General features: G+C 44.6%; 1 protein-coding gene across 1 annotated transcript; it reads right to left on the bottom strand.

The window, feature by feature from the left end:
* Positions 1-1,319: 1,319 nt before the first annotated feature.
* LOC125711817 (ubiquitin carboxyl-terminal hydrolase 25-like) lies at positions 1,320-27,249 on the bottom strand. Its single transcript, XM_048981192.1, is given in 28 exon segments — positions 1,320-2,316; positions 2,837-3,032; positions 4,071-4,194; positions 5,642-5,721; positions 6,289-6,367; positions 6,475-6,653; positions 7,768-7,863; positions 8,721-9,362; positions 9,405-9,791; positions 10,442-10,572; positions 11,905-12,117; positions 12,318-12,546; positions 12,865-12,935; positions 13,550-13,640; positions 13,642-13,765; positions 13,905-14,072; positions 14,524-14,619; positions 14,841-14,968; positions 15,444-15,592; positions 16,028-16,101; positions 16,621-16,697; positions 16,885-17,022; positions 18,738-18,824; positions 20,938-21,100; positions 21,590-21,713; positions 23,492-23,636; positions 24,621-24,698; positions 27,045-27,249. Coding segments are annotated over 28 exon segments (4,284 nt in total). The 5' UTR covers positions 27,087-27,249; the 3' UTR covers positions 1,320-2,143.
* Between the last annotated feature and the right edge of the window lie 600 nt (positions 27,250-27,849).

The following is a 27,849-nucleotide window of genomic DNA, read 5'->3' as shown; positions in this document are numbered from 1 at the left end:
AAACATGTAATCCGAATGAAGTGCCATGACATATCCACCATTACCCAAGTTACTTCATTAATTTATGAATTTTCTTCGATTATTTGTTGTCTATACAATCAAAGTTACGTCGTCCGCTGTCAACGATAAGTTGCAGCGTCAAGTTGCAGTTAGTTACTAATATAAAACGTGTTGCGCAGTTAACTGTGAAATCTTTTCAAGCTACTCCAAACGACGACAGTTAAAATAAGTTTAAAAAGCACAATAAATGCTCAAATATATACACTATACGTTGCGTATTTACCTCCTCCTTCTTTCAAGCTCCAACTTCCAACTACTCTTTCCAGAAAAGACGCTACGAGGCAGCCTAGGAAATCGCGATAACTTATTTGAGGACTGATAGGCTACAAGTTCAAGTGTTCTTTAATGATTTCTTTATAGTATTCCTTTAACTCTGATTATTATTACTATCCCTGCTGTTTTAAATCAAAAATATTATTTAATGCTGTATGCAACCTTCTGCAACTGTTTAAATTCGGTGCAACATCGGGAATTCTTTGACAGCACTTCGCAGAAAAGTAAAAAAAAAACATTCAAAACAAAAAAGCTAAATGCTACCCCGACAGCATTATTAAATGGGATCACTAAAAACTACTCTTTATTTCAGAAGTCCACATTTCATGAACTTTGCAGCATATTTCTTGTGATAGAAAGAAGCACAATACGCATAACCCGACAAACCTTTCAATGTAATGTCTCTCTCACGTACTGCCAGACGAAAAGCCCTTGCAGCTCACCAAATGTACGACTTGATCCGGGGATTCGAGCCAATCCAAGCTCTGAGTCGGTGTGAAATGTATGACAACGATTTTTGCAGCATTGTGGTCAAGTTCAGAGGTGATGTGATACAAACCTGACGGACCGCATTCTCAAGATGACAAAAAGGGTTTAATGGACGCGGCTGTCGCCGCATTGGGACTTTGTGGATCAGTCTGGCCCTTCCTATAACTAACATGAGATTGCTCGGGAGAATGGACGTTGGGATTCCATTACTTGTCTAACAATTAGTTTTTTTTTCCTTCTCTCACCATGGGCTAATCTTGGGTTTGCCTGACTCTTTATTAATAACCTTTTAATTAAAACCAATAGCTGCGTTGAACAAGAAATGAGCGGCTTCTCTGCTGTGGAAGGGCGATCAATAAGACCCATCAGTCCTGCCCTGCCAAAGAAAAGGACAACAGAGGGGAAAAACTCGATACAGAGGGAGACTCGATCAGTGGCAAAGGGCAAAAAGGGCAAAAAGATTTGCTGGTCATAAAATAAAAGCCCATTAGATGCTATTTAATGTGGCGTACTTTCAGTCAATGGCCACAGCCTTTATTAAGGTAAAGGAGAAGAGCAAACATTTTGTAGACAATTTAAGAAATTAAGATCATTGTGTCTTTGCTGCGCGAATTTTCCACCTTATTTCCTGACGCTTGCCATCACCCTGTAATCGTTACAACCACAGAAATTAGGCAAACCCTTTGGGGGGGGGGGGGGGTAGTGATAAGGATTAAGATGAAAGAGTACAGCAGAATTATTAGGCCTGAAAAAGGGCCATCAATAGAAATGTATTTATTTTGGTTGTTGAGTGTCATCGGCAAGTAATACTGTGCTTAAAATTCATTGATTGTGGTCCTCAGGACTGAAGAGTTGCACAGTAGATATAAAACCTGGTGATAAATATTCAAACCCCACTCCAATCTACAACGGAAGAAAAGAGAACATTAACACTGATGGGGTCAGGGCTGCAGTCTTTTCTCTTTCGTTCATTGAGAATTTAGGAGCAAGTTGGAGGGGAGGTTGTCCCGACGGACAGCGTCAGCAGTGTTTTCGCGGCTGGATGCAGTGTTGTCTCCTTCTAATTTCATATATATATATATATATATATATATATATATATATATATATATATATATATATCACAGTCCATGTCCATCTCTCACGTAGCACTTAGTAGCATGATGCTAACAATAATAAAGCCTGTCGCAACAAAAGTAAAATACAAAAAAAACAAACAAAAAATGGGCAGGACAGTGTGACCTGGTTGAAGAAAAGTGCGGGTTTAAAAATAGAATTCTGCAGACAGGCGCGGACGGGCAACCCCGACGGGTCGCAGAGCTCATCTCCCGTCGGCAGGCGTCCGCCTCAGCGAGGTCATGACGTGGCTGAAGCGGGCACACAGCTCCGGGGTGGACCAGGAGGGCAGCCGCGGCGGCTCGCTAAAGCTTTTCATCTCTGTCGAGCAGTCCAGCAGCTTGGGGAGGAAATCTGTCAAGGTCTCCTGAAGTTTGGCTAGGAAGAAGGGGACAGCAAGGGTGGGGGGTCACAAGGAAAGACAGGGCTTCATTCTCATCACTCGCTCACCTGTATACGTGGCATCCTTGCAAAGATGTGTGTGTGTGTGTGTGTGTGTGTGTAACTTCAACCCCAATCTACACATTCTGTAACCCCACACCAAATAAACATAAATCAACATGTCAAGATCCGCATATAAAGTACAATTACATGCGTAATTACAATTACTTAAATTACAATTACAAATACTGTCCTAAATACAAAAGTGAAAAAGGAACACAGTACCCTCTTCCCAACTAATGTCATTTTTTTAAAATAAAAAAATATATATTATAAAGTGCATAATATGGAGCAATGAACAACAAGGTGTATTTTCCAAAAAATGTGCTTTGAAGAAGTACTGGATTTTAAGCAGGATTTATCAAACTGAACCTGACACACAGAAGACAGGCTTTATGCACAGCGTGGCAAACACCCGATTTATCACAAATGGGAACAAGGACCAGCCGTGACTTACGGTCCATCTCCCGGCCCAGGTAGGAACACCAGCGGTTCCTGATGTCCTCCACGGCGGCCACATCCTTCTCCTTGCCCTCGTCGGTCAGCAGCAGGGGCAGGCATGGCACCACCAGCTGCTTCATGACGTTCAGGCCGTCGCTCACCTCCGGCTCCTCTCCGTACTCGAAAAGGGCTGCCGCCTGCTCGTTCAGCTTCTGCGGAGCGCAAGCATACGCCCGTCAGGGACGGCCGACCAAGCTAACGGAACCGTGAACCTCCTGAAGCTGAACGGGCCTAACTGGATGCCTCAGCTATGCTTAGAATTGAGAAAACACACCATGTGCTCAAAGCATTTAAAAAGCCTGCTTCGGTTAAAGGATACGTTCAATTCATTAAGCCCTATTTATTTATAGGAGATTATCTGCACATATCGCCGTTTTGGATCTCCAACTTCACATCCATTTATTTTATCCATCTCCATCAGTATTTTGTTACAGTTATGGTCTTTTTGGCTTTCATAATAAACCATCACGGTACGCTGCATAAGGCTAAGCTAGATTTCCTTCGAGACAAAACACAGAAGTGAATAACACGGCATAGAGGCAATCAGAATTCTTGGATCCAATCAAAAGGTCCGTTTCTGAGAGCGGCGGGTCAGGCCGGGACAGCGGCTGCTCCCCGTTTACATTCACTCCTCGCCAGCTTCCTCCTCCGAGTTGCAGACTCGGTTTGGAGCACAATAGGGTTCGGTCACAGTACAGCCAAAAACACGGCCCTCCCCGAACAAAGACACTGGACAGTTTATAGAAGAAAAGCAAAAAAAATAAATAAAACAAAGAAAAAATTAAATATGCGTCCATTAATTTTTTGGTATTTTTCCAGTCCTATATTGTAAGTTAAATGAACCTGTCATAACTTAAGCATGTTTCTTAAAACCTGTTGCAAAGGACTTAAGGACATCCTTGCCGTCTTTGGTTTTGTGATTTGGGCCGGGATTGTAGGGCCTATATTTTAGACCAAAATAAAATAAAAAAAAAAAAAAAAAAAGACACTGCAAGATACATAGAGTTTCATATTGTTTCATTACGGAGTAAAGCCTTCACAGATCCTGTCTAATTGAATTAAAACGGGGCGATATATCTTGGCAGAGACGGTAAGCACTAGCTCCGGACGCTGCATAACCGGCTGGTGACCAAGACGCTCAGTGCCGAGCACAGCCCAGAGGAAACGATGCCGTCCGCTGGTTTACTCACGAGCAGACACGCTCTCCTGTGATGGGCGATCAGCTCCGCGTCATGCCCTCGGTAAGGGCCCTTGGAGAGCAACGCTTTGTTGCACTGATAAGAGTAGATCAGGTACGGTAGCGCCTCAACATAGCTGTTGGAGGAAAATCACCAGAAATAAAATGTTCACTTTTACCTCTACATGTTAATGCTTAGCTTCCATTTACATCTGACAATCTGCACTAATGTATTAATTTCTATCCATCTACCTATTATCTACCTACAATGCTGTATGTATCATCTGGTTTAGACTCAGGATTCACATTTTCCCTTAGTCATTAAGCCACAAACCAAATTTTAAACATTATTGCCAAATGTATTCCACAACAAAATAGTGCAGTAAAAGTAAATTCAACATACTGCAGTGACCCTAGCAGAATGCCTTCACGTACAGTTAGAAAACAAAAATCAACAATTTTCACGATCACGCTCCCCACGACCCAATGAAAATGGTCCCACAAATAGGGTCACAACCTGCCAGTTGAACAAGCATGCTCACTGAAATACATATACAAATTCATTTGAAAATCATGCATGTAGAAACCAATATTTTACAGATAATGTTGCCCACCCCCCCAAAAAAAACAGAGCAATTTAGTTGCATGTTCACAATGCCAGTACAGGGGTATAAATGTTCATAAATGTGCCTTTTAATTCAAAGTACGAGCTCTTTAAAATCTGCAGCCTCTTATTGTTAATGAAGTGTTAATGAAGGTGATGATGACTGCATTTATTGATATACTTGATTAATGAGTATATATTTTCAGGCCAGTATTTTATATGCAGATTAAAAGGTTCTCCCTGTGTGATCCTGACCAGGAAAAGCAGAAGGAAGGTGAATTAACTTCAAAATAATTCTCAAAGATAAACAACAGAAATGCACAAAAAGGCAAAGCCATTTACAATGGATGGATGGATGACCGGTATTTGAACGTTCCTACTTTTTGGTAAACATTAAGGTTTAAATATGACCATATATCCCTTAACCCTACAAGACTGGAAGGAGTTCCACCTCAGTCCTGAATTACCTAATTAAACCTAATGTTGTTCAGGTAGATAACAATTCCTTGACTTCTTGGCTTGAAACGTTTTACAAACCCACCAACAACACTCACTGGGCTGGGCGCCTCCAGACCCGAGAGCTGTGTAAAATGTGCGTTAAGTGTGCATTAGGCAGTAAAATGCTGGCTGCCACACATTCAGGAAAATGAGACTGGTCATAAAAGGAAATTACCGGGGCGTTTTGCAAATATCTGCTTTTTTAACAAGCATTCAATAGGTTTGTGAATCAGGATGAATTTTGGAACTTTGCTGCCCTCTATAGGCACTCAAACGACAGCAGAGCTGAATTAAAAGTAAATCAAGTCAAGATGCAGCCCCTTATTTAATTAGGCTTTCAGACATTTTCAACCCCCCTTGATGTCCAGGGACAGCAACTTTCCTTTTGCCCTCTAAATGTGAAAGGCTTGGCACACAAACCAGACAGTGGTTGGGGGTGGGGGTGGGGGGGGCTAGTATGTGAGAGGGGGGTGCCGTCTCACCTTCTCTTCTGGACCAGTTCCAGACCAATCATCAGGAAGATTGTGGTCTCCCTAAAGTTCCTATACTCCTGATGCCAAATCTGAAAATATATTAGCCATTATCAGGCAATCACAAGTGGGACCAATCTCCAACAAGGTAGATCAAGAGGGAATGTAAGAGATTTAAAAATATAATAATTTTTATTAGCAATCAACAATTTCTTTTTCACTTCCATAACTCCACTGTCTACCAGCACGGAGGTAACTGGTCATGTAATGGGACTGTATGGTACCGACTGAGGAAAGTGGGTCTGTTTGCTGGTAATGGATTATCATACCGGAGCTTTAGCAAATCATTGCCGTGAGGAGGTTGACTCTCAGGGAATAGAGGACACAAAAGACAAACATCCTTGGCATATTCTCAAACAAAACCCGGGCAAAGGCATTCCAATAAGGTTAGTTAACCTTTCGTCCGCTTCAACGCAGTGCGTCTGAAGAATGCCCGCGAATGCCACGTTTTCCATTGTAAGAGATGTTCCCATTAGTCTGAAGGGGGAAACACTCTGCGGCAGTTGATGTTTCGGCGACGAGCAAAGAACGAACAAAAAATAAATGAAAATGTTCAAAGGAACTGGCTTGGAGAAGCTTAAAACTACAGCAATCCTGACCTCGTATTGTTCCATATTTACTTCATCCGGCCTTATAAGATCCAGCTTTGCACGTGCAACTTTCATTATGTTCTTACATCTGGGGAGGAAAACCAAAGAAGAGCCAAAACATTTTGTATTCTAACAAAGAAGCACATGTTGACCACCATACCAGCACGGCTGGGGGGGCGGGGCGTCACACCGTACCGCTCGTCGTAGCCCAAGCTGGGGTCAGTAAACTGCGTGAGTAGAGTCCTCTCCAGGATCTTCTTGGGCGCCTGGTTCTGGATGAGGTAGACCATGACGTACTGTATCCGAAGGTCAATTTCGGGTTGGGTGCCCTCCCAGGCCAGATGGAGCAGACGGGCATACTCCGCTTTGATGGCCTGCAAGGTAACAGAACAGGGGGGGGGGGGGGGGGGGGGGGCAGAGGGAGACAGAACAGTCAGCCTTCCCAGTCGTCACCCACCCAGAAGGTGGTTAACCAGTCTCAGGTGCTCCCTTATTTGGGAAAGGTTCTCAGACAATGGCTAAACAGTGCCACCTATCCACAGGGCTATGGAATAACAACAACAAAAAAATATGCACCGATACAAAGAATCAGATGTCAGTTTTCCAATCTCGCTATTATTAGTACACAGTTACACAGCTTAACCGGTTACTAGTTAGTGTCTTATTGGAGCTACTTGCAACTCACTTCCATGTAATGCTTAGGATGTTCTAACTACAGCACTGTGCAAGTCTTAAGTGATCAGTCAAAGAAAATATTGTTTAAATGATGATTTGCAGCAACCGCCCAATATACCCATTGTGTAAATATACACTTATTAGCCAGACAAAAAGCTTCAAACATTTTCTTTGACTGCCTAATACTTCTGCACAGCACCGTACAGGTCACCAACAACTCTTATCAGCACGTGCAATACTGGTCTCCATTCTAAACCACCTTCAAACATCCTAACAATGAGGACCCAAGAAACAACTGCTAACACACATTTACTATTCATATAAATAGAGACGGAGAAATACTACAAAAGTCTAACAGAAATGCACCATACTGAAATGTTAAACTAGCTACATTACAGCTCTGCACCCAGGGGCAGCATGAAGGGGGCGGCAGTTAGGATGATTCCAAGGGCCCCTTGAATGACAGGGGCCATGAAACATTTTCAAACATAATTAAATTGGTCAGGGTTGAGGGCCCAAAATGATACGCTTTCATGGGCCCAAAATCTCCGGTAGCAGCCCTGTCTGCGGCAAAGCTCATGGCTAACCTGAATCATAAGAGGACACTGAAGACTGTTCAAAAGCACTAACACCAGCACGGTAATTACCAAATTACTTTTAAAAAGAGAGAACTCGCTTTTCAACAATATCAACTTTGATTAAATCCACAGGACAAAGAGCAACCACTTGCTGGAATGCACAATGATTTTGGAAAAAGGAGGGAATGTGTGTCTGAAAGCAATGCTGGAGCAACCAGCTAGGAATAGAAGGTACCTTGAAGAAGGCTGCCTCGGGGCCGTATTTCTCGTACACGCTCCGGGCCCTGCCAACGGCCAGGATTATTCCCTGCATGCTCGGGGTCAGAATGTCCTGGGCCGATGATGGAACCATTTTACATTAGATGGATTGGAGGTTAGCTGCTACAGGTGCCATACAGGAACTTGCACAGTCCTCAAACCAATGAGCAAAAGAAAGTATGCAGGGATCGCGTTCCGTCATGCAGCGCTTGAGGAGCACACCTTACTGGATCGCCAAATGATTGCTACATGCGGATGGGAGTTACAGCATGACGCGCAGGGTAAATAATACATTATCAGGTTGCCCATCAATTACACAAAATTGCTGCCTTCGAGTGGTTCTCAGGGTGAGATTTGCCATGAAGTCACGAAATTAAGTTGCTTAAGACACTCAGGAATTCAGGCCATTCAACATGGATTTAGCAAACAGAGCTTCCTAAGCACAAACACTTAAAACATTCAACGATTAGATTTGTGCATCTAATTCCTCAAAATAGAAGTTCTTCATAGGTGTCCAACCAAAGAAAATCTCTAGTAGAACGAATCTAGAGATCACTGAAGACATGAGCGTAAATTCAATAATACAATTCTTTTTAAGACCCTTAAAAAAAAGACAAAACTTCAAATATTTTTCCAGAGTAAGAGCAGAATTCTTTGAATGCATACAAACACTACAAAAGGAAGCAATTTTTTTTAGCTGCTAAGAATCGAGCATCAAACAAGCATAAGCGTAGAGGCACTTCTATAATGTTCAGGTAGGGTAGAACTAGGCATTCATCTTCACTAAACACACAGGCATCTACTTCAGGGACATGCCAGCAATACACAAGACCTCCCCCCCACCACCACCACCAACACACACACATGCTTTGCTTATATGAAACTAAAATTGAGGACAGCAAGGAGCATTTGCTAAGTTCAGCACACTACCTCGTCATCATACCCGCCCGCTGGCAATCGTGAGACACACGCCCCCTTGTGGTGGGTGGCCACCTTGACCCAACGTTGCTCAGGAAGGCCTGTGGTTCCTTCCACTACTGGGTCAGAATCAGGGAGTAGGTGACGGGATCCAATCACCTTTGTAGGGGGCGGGATAATGGATCCATCCACCAAAGTAGGAGGCAGGGTTGATACCGCTACTGTAGGTTGAGCATTAAGGGGCAGAGCAGCAGAAATCTCTACTGTAAGCTGAGCCTCAATGGGCGGAGTAGCTTGCACCTCCACCATTGGTTGAGAATCAGGGGGCGGGACAGTGGGCACCTCTACCATTGGTTGAGAATCAGGGGGCAGAACAGAGGACACCTCTACTACAGGTTGTGTATCAGGAGGTGGGGAAGTAGATACCTCTGGTACAGGCTGAGCATTGGTGGGTGGGACAGCAGACATCTCTACTGCTGGTTGAGCATTAGGGGACAAGGCAGTGGACACTGGTATCATTGGTTGAGATTGAAAGGGCGAGGGAGTGGACAACTCTACTGTAGGTTGAAAATCAGAGGAAGGGGCAGCAGAAACCTCTATAGTTGGCTGAGAATCAGGGGGCAGAACAGCAGGCATCTCTACCACAAGCTGAACATCAGGAGTCGGGGCAGCGGATATCTCTACCACAAGCTGAACTCCAGAGGGTGGGCCAGTTGATCCAACAGCAATAAGCTCATCAGTAGAGGACTGGCTTACAGGCCTGTCTATCACAGGTTGGGTAGTAAAGGGTGCAGGGGTGTACCCCTTGGCAACAGGTAAGGACCTGATGACCACTTCCTGAATAGGACGGTCGACGGCTCCTTGTTTGCTGAGCACATCCGGAATAGGAATTAATGCACCGCACTGCCTTTTGACCTGAAATTGATCACTGGACACTGGGACTTTAGGTAACTCAACCACAAGTCGGGGGGTGGGGTCCTCGACCAAAGGCTGAGGAGCAAAGGTCAGCGAGGCGGCCATCTTTAGAGCCAACACTGCCAGTGCTTCTGGCTGAGGGTATGAGGGCACGCGTTCACCAGTAAGCTAGACGAGAAAAGGAGAGAGAAACAGAAGAGCATGCGTGGAAAGAAAAACAGGTCTGAGTTTCAAAATAAATGACTCCTACTTCCTGCATGACTTCCCTCTTAATCCGTAATCCCAGACTGCGACTGTAACGGTACCCTATCAACCTTCTTTGGAACATGCGCGGTTCTGCCAGGGTTACCTCACAGGAATTGCACTTTAATTTGGCCGTGTTACCGGACTCGCTTCATCGGCCATTTAAAATGCCGGAGATTTTACTGAAATCTGTTTGAAAATCCATTCACAGAAAAACAAAATGGAAAAAAAAGCATTTATATGTAAAAGGTCATATAACAATAACCAAAAAAGAAAAAGTGAATTGTGCAAAAATATGAAGGGCCCCATGCAAGCTCAGACTGGGACAGTCATACATCTGATATTTGGAAACTAGGGGAAAAAAAGGGAAAAAAAAAAAGAAAATTGCTAAATTGAATAAGAGATGGGGGTTAACCTGAAAGTGAAATCATTGCTGCTCTGATTTCATACTATACTGCAGTCGATGTGGCTGAAGCCAGGAAGTGAAAGTAAGAGCATAGCGTACGTCAGGTTGGTGACGTGTGGCTGCCTGCACTTGAGATGTAGGGTTAGGGAGCAGGATGTGGGGATCTTACTGCATTCAGCACGGCCTCCGGGCCGCTGTCGTGCTGCTCGGCTGCGGCCTGGGAGATGGCCCTCTCTGTGTCTGCCTTCAGGTGCTCGCAGGTGTACAGAGAAGATGGCTGTTCCATGTACTGCTGAGGGGCTGGGGGGGGGGGGGACATCAATCACCCCTATGTGCATTACACATCATTCAAACAGCTCTCAGAATGACCCATAGGCAACATTCCTCAGACGGGGACACACCACACACACACCGACACAGACAGAATCTCATTGATCAACAAGAAGGTTTATAGAAGGATTATATAGGTAACTCGTTTTTAGTAATACTGACACTATCAACTCACTTCAAGTGCTTCTGCCATACTATCCAGACACCCATCGCAACAGCAGTGTTTACCGCCACTCAGACTGCACATCTGCGTGGGACCCCTGAGGTTTCTTACTTAGGAGGTGCTGAAGCTAGCTAGCGACAATCTAACTACTCGCCAGCTACTTATTGGGTTTTTCAATTATCTGAGGGTGGGTAGGGTGGCCCCCGAAGTGACTGAGCAGGACTCCAGAAACAACAGACCGGTCCAAGGCCCACAAAGTAAATCTGAAAGGCTTCCCAGCTACAGTGTCACGAGGGCCACATAAATATGCAGCCACTCACGTTTCTTGGATTGAAACATCACTCGCAGCTCACAGACCTTAGTAATCCAATTATTTCCTGCTTCTCAACGAATGAGTAGTTTCAAAGTGATTCTCAACACCAGCATTGACATCTGCCCACCTACCTTCATACTGAATTAGCATTTAGTTCCACCTTACTTTGGACTAGAAGATGAGCTACAGACTTACGGCTCATCTGCACTGGCACCAAGAACCAAGCCAAACCCAAACCGAACTGCGAAGAGACGGTTTTCCATTGCAAATCACGTGAGCCAAACCCAAACCGCACCCATGCTGACACGGTCCTGCTTACTACCAAGGCTGAAAACATGAGCTGAGTTGGTTGCATCACCACCATCTGACTGGTCGAAATGCATGGACACAAGAAAGAACCAGTGATCTGCGTCAAAATGTATGGATTCGTAGTTGCGACGCATCGATGCATTCCCGATAACCTAATACTTTGAAAAGTACCATAGAGTGGCTGGATGGAATGGATGCGCAATGCAGATTTATGAAAGCGGATGCTAATCCCGCTAGCGTTACATGCCAATATAACACAGCGATTCTCATAGATGTGATAGTGCAAATTTGCACATAGTAAATCATGATGGACACCGTGTGCTCAGTAAATAAGCGTCTCTTCGGTTTTACATCCCGGTTGCTCTCCAAACCCCACAATGCCTTTACCGAGCCGATCCTTCTGCGGTGGAAAACCGAAGACAGCCGGAACCACACTGTAACTAGTGTCTCTTTGCAGTGTGGCTCAGGCACAGCCTGGTTCTTATATGCCAGTGGAGAAGCACCATTAGAGACTCACCTGCAGAAGGGCTGGATTCCAGGTTCCTGGGCCAGGAGGGGCCCATCATCGAGGCTGGAACTACTGCTCTGGCCTTCCGCTTCTCCTGCAGCGTGTCCCACTGCCGCAGCTCCTTCTCAAACAGCTGGTTGTCCTCTTTTACATAAGCCCTCAAGTCCGCCGGCAGCTTGTCCAGTCCAGTCAGCGGCTGATCCATCACCTCATCAGAGTCCTCTAGGAGGAGACGAGGACTCCTTTCAGCGTCAACGAACAGCAACAGCCTTATTTCCGTTAACTTGGGAAATAACCATTGGACTGGTCAAGTTGATACCTCAACTGGTACGAATAAACCTGCTGCATTGGCAGTGCAGTAAGATGCTGCCAACGTTGAGCTTAACTCTTGCTTGGGCAATTTCACTCGGGGTTTGCCTCACCTTCTATTAGAAACGGCTTCTTGTCGTTGATGTACATCAGGCAGTAGGCACTGGTGTTGCGGTAGCCTCCGAAAGAATCCCGCATCAACTCCTCCCAGGAGGATTCAGTGACCGAGATGTCATTGTATTTCATCCAGCACCGGTGTCGAGAGCTATAGATGTATGCCCAATAGTGGCCGGCATTGGCCTGGCCCTCATGGACCAGCACCGCATGCAGCCGGTATGGAACCTGCGGACACAAAGAATGCTGGGTCAAGCTCTGTCCCTCACCAAGCATCACATGGGACAACTTGAGTGACTTCTAAAGATTTCGTGAAGGGTGTGATCTCCCGTAGCTGTTGGTGATGCATTTACCCGACACCCTGATTTTTTACTAGAGGCGTTCGGGTTGTGATTTGAGCAGTAGCCACCATCTTGAATGGCTTCATCCCCTACTGGCAGACAACCTCAGCAAGCTCACAAAGAAGAGGGTTTGGCCTCCGGGGGGGGGGGGGGGGGGGGGGGGGGGGGGGGGGGGGCAGCACAGGCTGCCGTCAATGGCACTCACTTGCGTCATGGTTTTTTCGGAGTACATGAGCTCTGTGGTTCTCTGTATCTTTGCGATGCTCCTCTGCAAGTCTGAGCGAGAAGAGAGAAAAAAAATAATAAATCAAGGAGAGAGAGACTGACCTAAGTGTGAAGGACAAGCAGGAGGCCACTGTCTTACACCTCTCTTCCTGTAGGCCTCAGGGGACTCAAACAGAAAATAAGCGTCTGACATCCAATGCAATCGGCCGCACTTCTGATGCAACAGAGAGCCAAGCCAGAACCCACCCTTCACGTTGTATAAAAACAGCTACACAACTTAGTGACCACCACCCCCCCACCACTGTTTCAACAGTGCCGAGCTCTGCCAAGAGGTCTATTCTGCCCCACGCTGGTATCACCAGGTATTACACGTCATCAATTGTCTACGAACAGAATGAACGTGCCCTGTTTTATTCAACTAGAAAACACATGTGTGTGTTTCAGGTTGTCAGTGAAAGGCTGAAAGGCTACTGTGTACTGTACCGGGGGTCACTCTGCACTTAACTGAGAGCTACTAAATATTCTACTGAGTTTCTTTTGAGGGTATATGAAAAGTGTCATACGGGTAGCCTTCACCATGATCCCCAGGGGGTACCAGATAAGGGGCAAAAAATTAGGCTGAGCACAGTATTCAGCGTATGTACCGAGTTATGTTTACTTCATACCATGAATGTCGCCCTCCACCTCGTTCCGCCAGCGTTGCAGGCAGCTCTCCAACACACTCAGCTCCTCCTCTGATATATGACGGGGTGCGGGGGTGCGCAGGCTCATCCGGAGGGAGACGCGACTGAGTGAAGGGCTTGTGCACCGGTGCCCTCTGCTGGGAAGGGAGGGCATTGACCGGGGCCTGGCAGCCCACGGCAGGATCCAGCTCTGTCACACTGCAAGGACATAAATTTTGATATAATAATAGAAACAGCACATTACTGTCTATGGATTTTTTTTTTTTTAACCCATCTGACCCAGGTTAAATTAAATTGCATACTGCGCACCCAGGATGAGTGCGGACAGGGTACATGCCTTGGAGTTGGCTGCAATGGCGCGGCTGCCCCACCAGGTGGGGCACCGCTGGCATCTGTGTTTTCCAGGAGTAAACTGCACGCGGGTTTGCTGGAGGCAAACTCCATGGTGTACTCCAAGACGTCCGCCAGAGGGCACCTCTTGGGGCCCGAACCGTAACTAAGATATCTGATTCCGGGAAAAAATAATTAATGAGGGAAGAAAGAAAAAAATAAATAAATGCTGGTAACCAAAGTGTACAGTATGAATCATAGACGGTGAGGAATTCGAAAAGCTTGCCGGGTCATGCTTGACAAACAAGGGAGCCTCATAAGACCCAATGCAAAAAAAAATGTAGGAGGACAGTCAGAGCAGTGATTCTCAATCCAGGTCCTGGTGAACCGCCTGCCAGAATGTTTTCATTCCAAACCCACCTCAATCAGGCTGAGGTGGTCCTTAATGGACTAATAATGAATGCAGCAGGGTGAACGCAGTGTGGGTTGGAATGAAAACATTTTGGCACTGGGGGTTGCCAGGAACAGGACTGAGAACTACAGAGTCAGAGGAAGGGAAGAGGAGCGCCACTACAGATCTGTGGAGAAGGTATGCCTCGAGGGAAGGGGGGACAGGTCGGGGGTACCTCTCCAGGCGCTGCTGGAGCAGGGTTAGGTGCTCTTTGAGCCTCCGGATCTCCTCACGCTTCATTCTTGTAACTTCTTTGTTCTTGTCCATATACCTAAAACCAGGCAGATAGTTACGTTTCGATGGAAAAAAAAAAAAAAAACTCAAAAAGAAAAACTCGAAACTTACAAAGGATGTTGCACCAGGACTTATTTCCTTTGGGATGTCCTGTTTTGGACCTCAGACATTCACCAATGTCTCCAGAACGTGAGCAAAAGCCCCTGGTCACGTGATCCGACGATGACATTACTACTTAGAGCCAAGCGCATCACCTACCTGTCCACATAGAGCAAGGGGGGGAACTCTAGTTTGTTGTGGATCTTCTCTGGCCTTCCCAGGGCCTGGTTGAACTCAAACCTGGAGAGCTCCAGAGTCAGGACCGGTGGGAGTTCGGTGAACCAGTGCTGAAGGCAGAGGACCAGCAGTGTGAGGAGCTGAGAAGGCCTTCAGTTCACAAAAGCTCGACATGGTTAAGTGTCGCCCCAAAATGGGATTCTGCTCTACGATTTCTTAAAATTGCAGCTTTTTGAGTGCTTGGTTTTTATCTTCATAGCTGTCGCACAATGAGTAATGATGCAGGTGTTGTTACAAGTCTAGCTTGGTGTGTGTGAACGGCAACATTCCTCACGCTTAACAATAAATAATAATAATAATAATAGATTATTTATTGATCTCCGTGAGGAAAGTTCTAGTAGGAAATTAGCAGCAGACCCTTCCTCTGTTCCTATAGATTCAGTACTATTTAATCCCCCCTCCCTGCATACATTTGTACATACAAATGCAGGTCTTCAACTCTTTCATACAAATGCACGAGAAACGGTACATTTGACAGTTGTGTTTTATAATCATCCCGCTCCCTCGTTGAATTGTGAATCTGACCTCCTGTCCAGACTTGGCAGAGTTTTCCGAGTGTAAGGACTCGATCTCGCCTTCGATCATGGCTGCCTCCAAGCACTCATGCAGATTGTTGAAGCCGTTAACCTGGAGCGGGTACTGCCCAAACATCTCAGCGTTCTCAAACTTTTTACCTGTAGGGAAACACACACAAAAGGTCAAACTTTTGCATCTTTTTTTTTTTTATCTTTTGTATCAATAAACCAGCACAAAACCCCATTAAAGGCAAGCAAACAATGATTAAGTGTTTGAAAAGGTTATTCAAGGCATCGGATTGTGGATACCATTGTCACTATAAAAAATAGAGAAGCCTAGGAATGACTGATGGAGAGGACCACAGAAGTGCTGACCGAACCATACAATAAGCAGGCATGAAGTCATGCTATGAGTAGCCGTTAGCTTTATCCTGCCTACCATGTTGGTATCAATATTTTATTGTGATCAACTTAAACATGACACAATTACAGCTGTAATATATCATTAACAGAGTCCATGGTCCACTGCCAGGGGGCAAGGGGAAACGCTGGCCTTTACAGAGGCAAGAAGGGAAATGAGACCCTGATCTTCACCTTCATGAACACCCACAGCTAAAAAGCGTCCATAGAAGAGCTCCACCATCGGATTCTTAGGCTGCTCTCCTTCCCTTTAACAAAACACATGTTAAGCAAAGCACAGACATGGAACAAGGATGTCTTCATGTGATCTTTAAATATCATGTTATTCCTTGACTTGGTTTAAGATTTAAAAAGATGTGGCATCCCCCTCATGGTCTGTATTAGTGATGATATGCAGGGCAACTTTTTGAGCAGTGTTACCTGGCAACGGGCAACAGACAAGGCAACAGACAGTTGGCAACAACCAATCAGAGAAGCGGAAATTGCCAGGGAGACAGACACAGCAAAGATGGATGCCGAAGTTCCAAGTCGGTCACATGATTGGCTGCTAGCATTCCGATTGGAAGATCTCAAAAACTTGCCCATTGATATGAAAACTGTCCAGACAGAAAATTTTTGTTTCCCATTCTCAATAGAAAAGTGGCCAGGTAAAGTTGCTTCAGATACATAACTAGGTAACAGTGCTCAAAAAAGTTTCCCTGTGTATCATCACCTTAAGTGTTGGGAAGGTGACAACATAACATCAAAGTGAGGTTACCGGAACTCACCTATCCTCCTCTGCTTTCATCTGGAAGGCATCTTCCAACCAGTCCAGCAATTTGTGAGTGAACTCACTCACGTCTTGCTGTTGACAGACACCCACAAGGCCAAAAGCATTTTAACAAGGCTGAAAGTGCAATTAAAAGACTCTATTCACATAATTAACGGAACAATATGATGATTGACTGCACGCATATACTGCATGTTATAGCTAACATTCACATTTGATGTAATTTTCCCAGAGACTTTATGGTAGAGACACTGGCTTCCACCTGCTGCGAGTCGCTGGATTTGAAGGCCTCTTTCAGGATCTCCACAGCATGGGAGGGGTCTACATACTTCCTTTCTGAGCCAATCATCAGGGAGAAGAGCTTTCTCAACTCCTGCATGAAGGGTAGATTCCGGTGCTCCTGGATGCCCACAAAGAAATGCATGAAGCCGAGAATTAAAAGCATTTATACCAAAAACAGCCGTGTTTGTGCTTTGATGCCGATCATGAAGTGGAAGTCAAGTATAGGGAAGGATTTTACTCGAAAGCCTTTTTAAAACAAGAAAACGAATGAACGCATAAACAGAGAATCAGACAAACAAGAAAACACCTTATTTAAAAGGTCCAGTACTGTCTAGTTAGCCTCATAAAAACCCACCGTCAGTCTCATTAAAAAGATAACTGCAATACAGTTCCTGACTCCTGTTATCGGTGTCTATTTTAGTCAGTAATACTATTCCAATACATAAGATATCCATGAGAAAGTTAGACAGATGCCAGTGCGGGGGGATAGAAAATAATAAATAAGGATGTGAGAAGCGTCGGACAAAGGTGGGATTTGTGCTGGCTGACCATACGGCACAAATCCAAGAGTTTCTTGGAAGGAAAGCGGGGGCTTCACCCTGCTACCCTGTGTGATCCAGCCCCCCAGCTCTGAGGTGAAGCTCTACTGACTTCTGGCTGGCTGATGTAGGCACCTCCTGTGGCGCCTGCAGAAAATTTTGACTGGGGTGGCCGGTTATATTTATGGGGGTGGCATGGAACCGGGCATGCTTGACAAGCTCATAAAAGTAGTGCCTGCAATGCTATTACGGCACCTACTCTAAAGTTTCTCCGGGAAGCGTCACGCCACGCAGGGTCTCCTCTATGGCCCGGCTTTGGTTTTTATTATTTTGACGTGGGGTGGCAGCAGGGGCCACGTATTTACTTGGAGGGGCCACAGCCACCGCTGAGATATGTCCCTGGCCTCCTCAATGCTAATGTGTTAGCTGTCAATAGCAGAGTCTCTGCTAGTTACAAAGGGTTACAAATAGGCTAAACGATGGAAAAAAAACAACCCCCCCCCCCCCCCCTGTCAAGGTCTGCAGGCTCCTTAAGGGGAAAGCTCCTTAAACCATCGCATTCATCACACCCGATACATTTTTGGGCTCGGGAATATCAAATCCCTTCAACTCAGGCTTCTGTCAATTCGTATGGTTTTGTTAAAGACGGATTCTGGAACAATATGAGCATTACAGCTATACTGGGTTAAATAAATCTGAATATATTTATTATTGGCATTGTTTCGGTGATGTTACTTGCTATGCAAATGCACTTCTGTGGATGCAGTAACACTAACTTTACTGCCATACATATGATTAACAGCTTGAATCTTTGGTGTATAATCGAAGACTTCATTTGAATATGTCTGTTTCCCAACCCAGTCCTCAGGGACCCACAGATGGTCCATGTTTTTGCTCCCTCTCAGCTCCCTGCCAGACCGTCCACATTTCTGCATGGACTGTCAAAAGACATTTTTGTAGAGACTGTCAAAGGACTTACACACATTAATAGACCGTAACAATAAATAACAGACAATAAACAGTTTGATACTGAGAATATCTTCACGTTCAGCCAATTCATGCTGAGATTTTCCATTTAAGGTCCTTGAGATCTTTTTGACGATCATATATTTGTTAAACCAACATTAGAGCCCCCTGATAATTGTGCAGAGTGGACTGTCTAGGGGTCACTGAAGACTGGATTGAGTAACGGTGGCATTTTGAAAGAGGAGCATTGTTCCATTTAACTATTTGTAGGCTGTTCTTTGTCACACCCAAGCTAGGTGATATCACTGGCGTAGGACCTGAAACTTACCTTCTGGTTTCGGGGCAGATCGTGGGCACATGCCGGGGGGGTATACTGCAACACCAGCTTCTGGAACTCCAGTAGGTGAAAGAGGGACTGGAGGAGACAGGGTGGGTGCATTTACATTGCCATGTAATCAGCTGATGCTTCAACCAAGACAAGATTTTCAACAACAAGATTTTAACAGAGCAATTCCAGTTACTTAGTATTACAGCGAACATGTGCTTTGAAAGCTTTGGTTTAAAGTCCATGCTCCTAAACCCTACATAGGCCTTAAGAAAGTGCGATGAGCAGATGGGATTTTCCCAATTTCAAAGACGGTGCTTTAGAAAAGGCTTCAGTTCTATTTTATGTATTTTGTAAATGACTAAAACTTGACTATTCTCCAGGTACAACGCATGTCAAACTGAAGGCCAGATGCAGGTTTCATGACACACTGTAAAACTGAAGAACAAAAGATTATTGTACTGACAGTTACTAACCATCTTTTTATTGCATGTTTTGCAATTTCACGCAGTGGTTTCATTTCAGACCAAAACAAAACAACAAAGACCTCCTCATTCACATCTTCCTTATTTACACTCCTCGGCTGTCCTCATTTCTGCACCAAGGTCGAAGGCGGTTTAGCAAAGCTATACGTTCCAGCCCCCCCAAAGCCGTCTCTAGCCAAACCGACCAATACATTTGATCTTAAGTCGAATGAACAGCGGAGGGAGTCAAGGAGCAATGAAAAAGCGGTCTTGGACAACAGAGACCACACGGGAAGTCAGACTGGAAGACATGGGCGGCCGGGCTGCAGGGAAATCTGGAGCAGAATGCGAGTTTAACCCCAGGCTAAAGGTCGGTGTTGGCGGGAGTCCTCAGGAAGCCACAGCGCGCAGATGAGCCCCAGCAGCCCGCCAGAAAGTGATCTAATGCATTTCGACTGCGGTAAGGCGTGGCTCAGTGCCAGACGCCCGCCCACCGACAGTCACTTTCTTCCCCCATTGGTTGGCCCACCTGCCGGCCCGCCCGTCTGTCCTCAGCAGGAGTCCGAGAAATGGCAAGGCACACCGTTCCCCGGACCCATGACAGGGAGGCTACATTCAAGCCAAGTTACTTTACCCTGTGGGGGGGAGGGGGGTACCCATGTAAAACGCTATTATTTTCAACAGTTTTCAAACATGCGAAGATGATTTAGAATCATTTAAACAAGATGTTCAGGAGGATAAATGTGCCAGAACATTTGGGGAGCGGCACAGAGGGAGGGGCACCACACTCGGGAACGAAAATAACCAGCGCACAGAAACTTTATGCGCGGCCCAGAGAGACCACAATGTCTGCTTAAGGACTGAGTCATGCCTGGTTTGTAAACAGCATGTGATTTTGAGGCTTGGGTTTCCCTGCCGGACAAATTTCGACAAGTCATTCACTCTGCCGACAAGGAGCTCTGGGGTCTGCATCACACCCCCCCATCTCCACATTACCTGGAGAAATATTATTTGCCACTAACCAGATCTCAATGCACACTGCCTTCCCACAATGCACCATTTGCAAATAAGCCACCTCTGGCAACAAACTGCTAAAGAGATTACAGTGAAAGCACACCTTTACTTATGTGGATTGTGTCTGAATTGTGCATTGTCATTGCACTGCATCTCACAGCGATGCCCTACACGATCAGAAACCTAATACAACCAAAAGCAAGAAAGCATAACATTAGAGACAATAACACTATTCATTTTAAGTGTTTTATGTTTTGCCTGATACTTTCAACAATATACATGCACAGGAAACATTACCTTAAACCAAACAAGATGATGTGAAATTGTGGCCCTTAGTGAACAATACAAATGTGCACCGTCTACAACAGTGTTTTCCAGTCCAGTTCTCGGCAACCAAAAGCCAGTCCATGTTTTTGCTCCCTCCGAGTTCCCAGCCAAACAGTCCAAATGTTTACCCCCTATTGGAAGGGAGTTGGGAAGGAGCAGAAACATGGACTGTCTGTGGGTCCCCCTGAACTGGATTGGGAAACGCTGCTCTAAAATGTATTTGTCAACATATTTGTTTAGACAGCACAGGTTTCCCTTGAGGGAAAGCATATTAAACCTGTTATTTGAGCAGGTGGTATGGATACTGTTTGGTACACACTACACACTACACAGATCTCGGTTGAAATCTCAAAAACAAAGCCAAGCTGTAGGCTTAAGGGCTCGATCTGCAGACCCACCTGGATGACAGCACTGAACCAACAGGTGTTGCCCACGTTCTTCAGCCCCACTGGGCAGTTCTCGCACCTCTTCCTCTCATAGGGGTTGGGCGAGTCGCTCCACACCTGTTCACCGGTCTGCTGCAAGCTGGCCTTGTTCTCCGCGATGCTGGCTTCCAGGACTCTGCACAATTATCAAGGGACCTGCTATTTCTAATAATGATTTAGCAAAGTCATGGTCGTCAAGAAGATGTCAAGGACATTAAATGGGAGAACTCATTGTGAACTGGGTGATGGTGAAGATTTTCTCAGCAACAGCCCTTATTGTCAATTATTTGTTATTATGGTCTATTAATGTGTAAATATCTTTTGACTGCCTGAATGTGTTCATTGTGCTATTGCAAACCTGAAATTCCCTTCTGAAATATGTATGCAAATATGTACATTTATAGGTATTCATCTATCCATCCATCCATGAAGTGAAGGAAAATACTAAAATGGGTATAAACAACACACTTCCACTACAACAAACAAAACAGAATTGAAGCTCCTATACCAAACTCATAAGGAACTAATGCTAATTTTTGTTTTGTAACGGTGACAAAACTGGTGTTTTAAATGCAAATGGCAGAGCTTCTAACTGAAAAAGAGCATTGACACAGCGGTGGAGAACCTGCTGATGGCCTGCTCCTCGTCTGTGATTCCCGTCTCCCTGAGGGTCCTGCTGGACTCCTCCAGGCTGAGAGCAATGGCTTTCTGGAGGTCGTCTTTGTCATCTCCCGTCAGATCAATAACATCTGAAACAGTACCGGACCACCAGACATATTGTAAAGAGACTCGGCAGAGCAACATGCAGAAAACAATTAGCATGGAAACAGAAGAGATAACAGGACATATTAATGACTTAAACAATTAATAAACTGTGCTCTTTAAACTGTTTAATTCCCGCATCTGAGGACTACTGTGACTCCCTTTGGATAGGGGGGTGGGGGGTTACTGTTTTTATCCACTGGGTTAAAAGAAGCCCCAAGAACACAACGCTTGATCATCAGGTCTGTAAAATCGCCGTGCCGCTCTCATTGCGCTACAGCCACGTCTAACGTCAGCCACACGAGCGAGAAGCCATTCTCCCCTAAGCAAATTTATGTGGCAGTATCGAAGGCAAAACAGTGTGGGTGGCCATCAACACGCTCGGTAGAGGGAGTGCGTGCTAGTCTTCACTCCTCACACGTAGGTGTAATGATCGCAATTTAAGGGAGGATTGACTTGTGAGAGGTAACCAGGTCACTCATGATTGGAAGGAAGGACATACAAATTAGGAAGTGTTTTGATAGCAGGGACTACATGTTGGTTAAACCTGCTCTCCTTTATATGGCATAGATCTGAAATGTAAAAAAAAAAATAATAATAATATTTCAAAAATTAAAACATTTGTTTTGTCTTGTTATATTTTCACCTAAATTATGCGGAGGGAAAAATTAACCACCAACTAAAGAAGCATCATAGCCTTTGCTGAGAGACCTCGAAGAAAGTACCGGTTCTGACTGTCGACCCGTTGTGGCTCGGGACACGAGCACGATGAGAATAAACATAAAACCTGAACCAATAAACTTCTGACAATGTGTGGGACAGAGGCTTGATAATGCTCTATGCAAGTCCTGCATCCTCCATACACAGTGCCTATGAAGGAACATCAAGTGCGGCATAAACGTAGGAGTTAAGCCATTGGCCGTTGACGACAGGTGAAACCGGTCACCCCGGAAACACAGATCAGCCGTAGCTTCGTCCTGAAATACCGCATACAGGCACAAATGTGAACAGAGAACCTGGTAACGATTCGAAAAGGGGAAAAAGAGGGAGACAGAGAAAAGGAACAGTGGAGATCAAGGGCTCACTGACGAGGGATGCAGGCTGTTTGCCTGCACAGCCGTCTGACAATCCTGAGTGTGGACAGGGAACGAGGTGTTGGATAGAAAACAGTAATAACAGAAAACAAAGGAAAAAAATATATAGGTGTAATACTCTAAAACCACTGTAAGGGCTGCAGTCAGGGGCGCTGTAAAGGGGGGGTAAATGATGACGATTCTTGGGGCCCATGACTGAGAGGGGGCCCAGAGAAGCCCCCAATAAACTGTGTTGGGGGCCCTGTCAAGATTCTTTTCATGGGGCCCAAAATCCTTAGCAGCGCCCCTGGCTGCAGTTAAAGCTGAATCTGGCCCCTAACCATCCAAAGATGCCTGTCAGGGGTCTCCAACTCCGTTCCTGGAGAGCTACCATCCAGTAGGTTTGCTATCTTACTTGGCTTCTGGAGAACCACACCTGTTCCTGGTATTTATCTGAGAAGCCAGGTAGGATAGAAAACCTACTGGACAGTAGCTCACGGGGACCGGAGTTGAAGACCGCAGCATTAAGTACTCCCAGAATTCATTAAAAAAGAAAAGCTGCGATATTTCAGAAAAAGATTTTTTTTATTTAGTCTGTAACGAGTTCCAGGACAAATTGGCATCACAGGAGGGCCCTTCATGAATTCCTGCCACCACACCTTCACAGACCAGGAGGAACCCGAAGCACTTACTCGTGTCCGCCTGGCTGCCCACATTGATGTGTCCGTCATTTCCGATCTGCGCCGGCTGGTAGGAAGCGTCCTCATCGTGCTCCGGGACCTTGGCACTCCGCTCCGTGAGAAACGCAACCGCTCCAGCTAAGTCTCCGTTGCAGAACTTCCAAAGGATACAAACACGATGGGGGTGCAATGCAAATGTGAGCCTCTAGGGGACAGCACAGGTCACCACATCATCAGGCACAGAAAGTGAGAAGCCTTAGACCGCTTCTAAAATATGTAAATTACCTTGATATTCAGTACCTGTCACTTGTACTTGTATGTACTAAACTTTAAAGCGTGCATTTACCATATGTACAGTACTGTGGAAAGGTCTTAGGCAGTCAAAGAAAATGATGTTTAAATGATTATTATGTTGGTAAGTCTGTTAGCTTAGCCATTCCAGTATTTCCAGTAACCGTCCAATACAGCCATGTGTTTCTGACATGATCACTAGCACACCTGGTAGACCTAATCAGTATCTCAATGACTTTTTTTTTTTTTTTAAATATTTAAGCGTCCTTATTTCAGTTAAAGTAAAGAAATTCATATTTCATGCCCCTGAGGAGAAGTATGGGAACTGAAGCAGTTTTCATCTAGGTATCCAACTACTTCAGGTCTTCAAGTCACCAAGTGAAGGCAACAGTAACTTTTTGGAGAACAAATTTTTTTTGCCATTTTCTATTGTGCTATTCTTCATTTTCATGTGTTCTAATGTTAAATGGTGTTTAACATTAGAACATCAGAACCCATGCTGATATGAACGTGCACTTACTACTATAAATGGTTTTAGACATTTCTTTTGACTGCCTAAGACTTTTACACAGTACTGCAAATGTTATTAGGCCAATCATTTCCATAAGAGCAGAATGTTAACGCCTTTATTTGAACTTGTAATGAATCAAAGACAAGAATGCTTTCAGTATTAGTGGGGGAAAAAAATGGATATTAAACGATCATAAGATTTCATGTCAAATATGCACCATAATAGGAAGTTATACGAATTAGACTGCAGGACAGAGTAACCTGGGGAAGAGAGTGGAAGCTATGGACGAGCCTCTGGTGCCGGACAGGATGTAGAGCCATGACTCTCGGCCTGCTCTACCTGTAGTGCCTGCTGCAGGAGACGGACGTCTGTGGTACCGGTGACCTCCTTCAGCTGGTTAAGCAGTGACTGCTGGTGCTGTGAGGGCACAGGAGAGCACAACACCCCATCCGATGAAACACGTCCGTGGGCAGAGCCGGGCCGTTAAGAGACACACACACGCCTCAGGGACTTTCATTCATTAGAAGGTCTTCAAGCTACCAAGTGGAGGCAACAAGGCGGAAGCTACTACAGAAAGTAAGGATGTGGACAGGGTGAAGGTCACTGGTTTGAGGTCCACGGTGCTAATCGGGCAGTGCTATCCAGTCATACGCAGGCATGTTTATTCATTTTACTAATTTTTACTAATGGACACTGCTGACCTGGGGGATATTCTCCATAACAGAAACGTACATTAATCATTTATGTAAGTCGAAACTTGCCGAGTATTTATGCGGTGAACCAAAAAAAAAAAAAAAAAAAAACACAGAGACATTCTTCAGCGTGCCTTAAAGAAGATTAAGATTTGGAACAGGAAAGTCAAGGTACAGCAATCACACATTGAGAAAGGCAGACAAAATGGGGGATGTGTCGCGCAGCAGGCTAAGGATTGGTGTTTGTAGCTGAAAGTTTATGGGTTCGAATCCCATGGCTAACAGGGTAACCATATCACCTCTGAGCCCTCAGCACAGCCCTTTACGCAGATGCTGCAGAGTCTGGCTAGCCCTGCTGTCAGTCCCCAAGCCTTTGTCACTTGTCTGCTAAAGTACACGTACAATGTGGGGTGAACTCCTTCATAAAATTAAATATACATAAACAACAAAAAGAAACATTTTAAATATAGGCATCATCACCAACCAGATTCTAATCGGAAATACAGTGTCCACCAACATAAGCAATAAGCTCGATGTGTACAAGTCCCAAATTAAAAACTGCCTGGACTGAACTGACGACACTATAATATGTAGTTATTATTTAACCAAACATATTATCAAGACTGCACGCGCAAACAAACAAAAGATTATTCTGTTCCTTTTCCCAGGCGGTCACAAAACATGCAGCCGCAGATGGCCCTGGAATGTAATACAAGAAACAACTATTAACTAGAATTGACTGACACTTTTTCCTTGTGGCAATAAAACGTAAAACAAAGAACACTTGTTACCTAAAAAAACAGATAATAAGAAATACAATGAAAAGCAGCACGCGTCCCTTAGTGGCCGACCAATTACCAAGAAAGGTGCGGCAAGCAGCGAAAACTCGGAAGAGCTTATGCGATAACTGCGTGCAGTCTGCCCGTCTGTAGGGGCATCCTTATTTGCAAGTTTTAAATCATCACCTGGCCGAGAATCCATCTTAAGCAGTTTAAAAGAATGGTTTACAGTAAAACGAAACCAAAGTGCGTGTGGTCCAGGGTTGCCAAATCTCACGCTTCTGGCGTGACACTTACACTTTCTGGCTCTCACGCTCACTCAGGAAAGCTTACAGCAAATCTATATTATTCCATTATAAACCCAAATTCAGCTACATCAAAAGCGCTGGGGTAGTTTGCAAACCCTACATACTATTTATAAAAGGTAGTAAAACTGTTAACATGCATGCAAATGCGGGCGCAGACGTGTCTCAAACAGAAAACTTCATGCCAGCCAGCTGACCCAAGTTGGTAACCCTGGCGATGCGTTTATTTTATATTATGTTGACGCACCGACCAATATTGAATGATATGGAACAAGTTGTGCATGTTTTTCCTTGTATGTATATATTTCGACTTGTATATAATTCTTTCTTCGATTGGTAACGCAAGCGCCATTTATCGACGGTCTTCCAACGAGATAAACATTACTTTATGAAGTCTCCCTTTGAAACGTCCTTCTTTCAGTTAAAGTTTTTTTTTTAATCATGTTACATGGCAAGGGCCGATTGGTGTGATGCTACTATATGACCGTCTATGGATAAATATTTTAAAAATGTAAGCAGCTTACTTTCATTGATCAGTTTCATTTTACTGCTGCTATTTTGTTTCATTGCATTCCGTTGGAAGGACATGCACAAACCGCAGTATCACTTACCATTACGAAAAACTATAACAAGCAATTGAAATAACAAGAAAACCAGATACGGTGATGTAATCCGTGCACATTTCTACTTGGCAAAACGATACTAACTAGTTCACTTACTAATCAAACCAGGCTCACACTGTAAACACTGCTCGCAAACCAGCAAAAACTACAGAAACCAGATTTCAAACCAGTTAAAACTACAGAAAAACTTATTTAATTCGCTGCATTGTGCATGGCAAGAAATGTGAACGTTTCCATGTAGCTCATTAACTTACATTAAATGGAAAAGGTGATATTTGAGTCGAAGGTTTGATGAAATTGATGTTTCCCCCCTGTAAGTCACTGTGCCTGACTTTTTCCCAGCGTAAAACCGCCGCACACTTACCTTCTGTGAATGTTGCTGGAGGACATTCTGCTCCACGGTCATGGCCGAGTAACAATACAATTTTACAGTAAAAAAGGAAAAGACCTAAAGCGATTAAACGTTTACCGACAGAAACAAACCATAGCAGTTGCGTCCCTGGGCACCTCGGGGAGATTTGCTGTAAAGCAACGACGGAATCGAGTTTCCGTTTTCCATTAATCGAGCCTTGATGATAGACAGCAGATTCGTCATGCCTTAATCGTACAAAATACTACGTATTTCTTACATATCACGTAAATCGTCGCGTAAATCCGTTATTTCAATATACTGTTTAAGGCTGCGGAACAGGTCACTTTTGTCTGATTTTCAGAAGAAATAATGTCAATGCCAACACTGATTTGAAAATTAAAACAGAAGTCTCGATTCAGAATAATCTTAAATATCTGACAGCACTTCCAATTGCATGTTACTTAGAAAGCTGGGTATCTGCTCTACAGACTAATCTTTAATTGATGAAATTATTTGGTCATCTAGAGTAGCTGAAAGCGCTTTTCAGTCATTTTTAATTGTATACGTATATGAAAATTTTATAATTTAAGCTGTTAATATATTTATTTTAGCTAAACCTATAAAGCTCTCATAGCATGGTTTAAAAATATATATGTACAATTTTAGTGAACCCCCCACCCCCAACTCCCGTGATTCACAAATTGCAGCTAAACTCAGTATTTCTGTAGTGATGGACACTCATCTTCCAGGCAGAAGAGCTTTGGCGCGCGACGGTACATTAACTGCTGCACGAGCACCCCCTAATGGCGCGTGGCTG

Source organism: Brienomyrus brachyistius, chromosome 17, assembly GCF_023856365.1.
Source record: "Brienomyrus brachyistius isolate T26 chromosome 17, BBRACH_0.4, whole genome shotgun sequence".
NCBI classification, from domain to species: Eukaryota; Metazoa; Chordata; class Actinopteri; order Osteoglossiformes; family Mormyridae; genus Brienomyrus; species Brienomyrus brachyistius.
The sequence above is the reverse complement of the archived record's forward strand: the minus strand, read 5'-3'. Positions and strand labels throughout refer to the sequence as shown.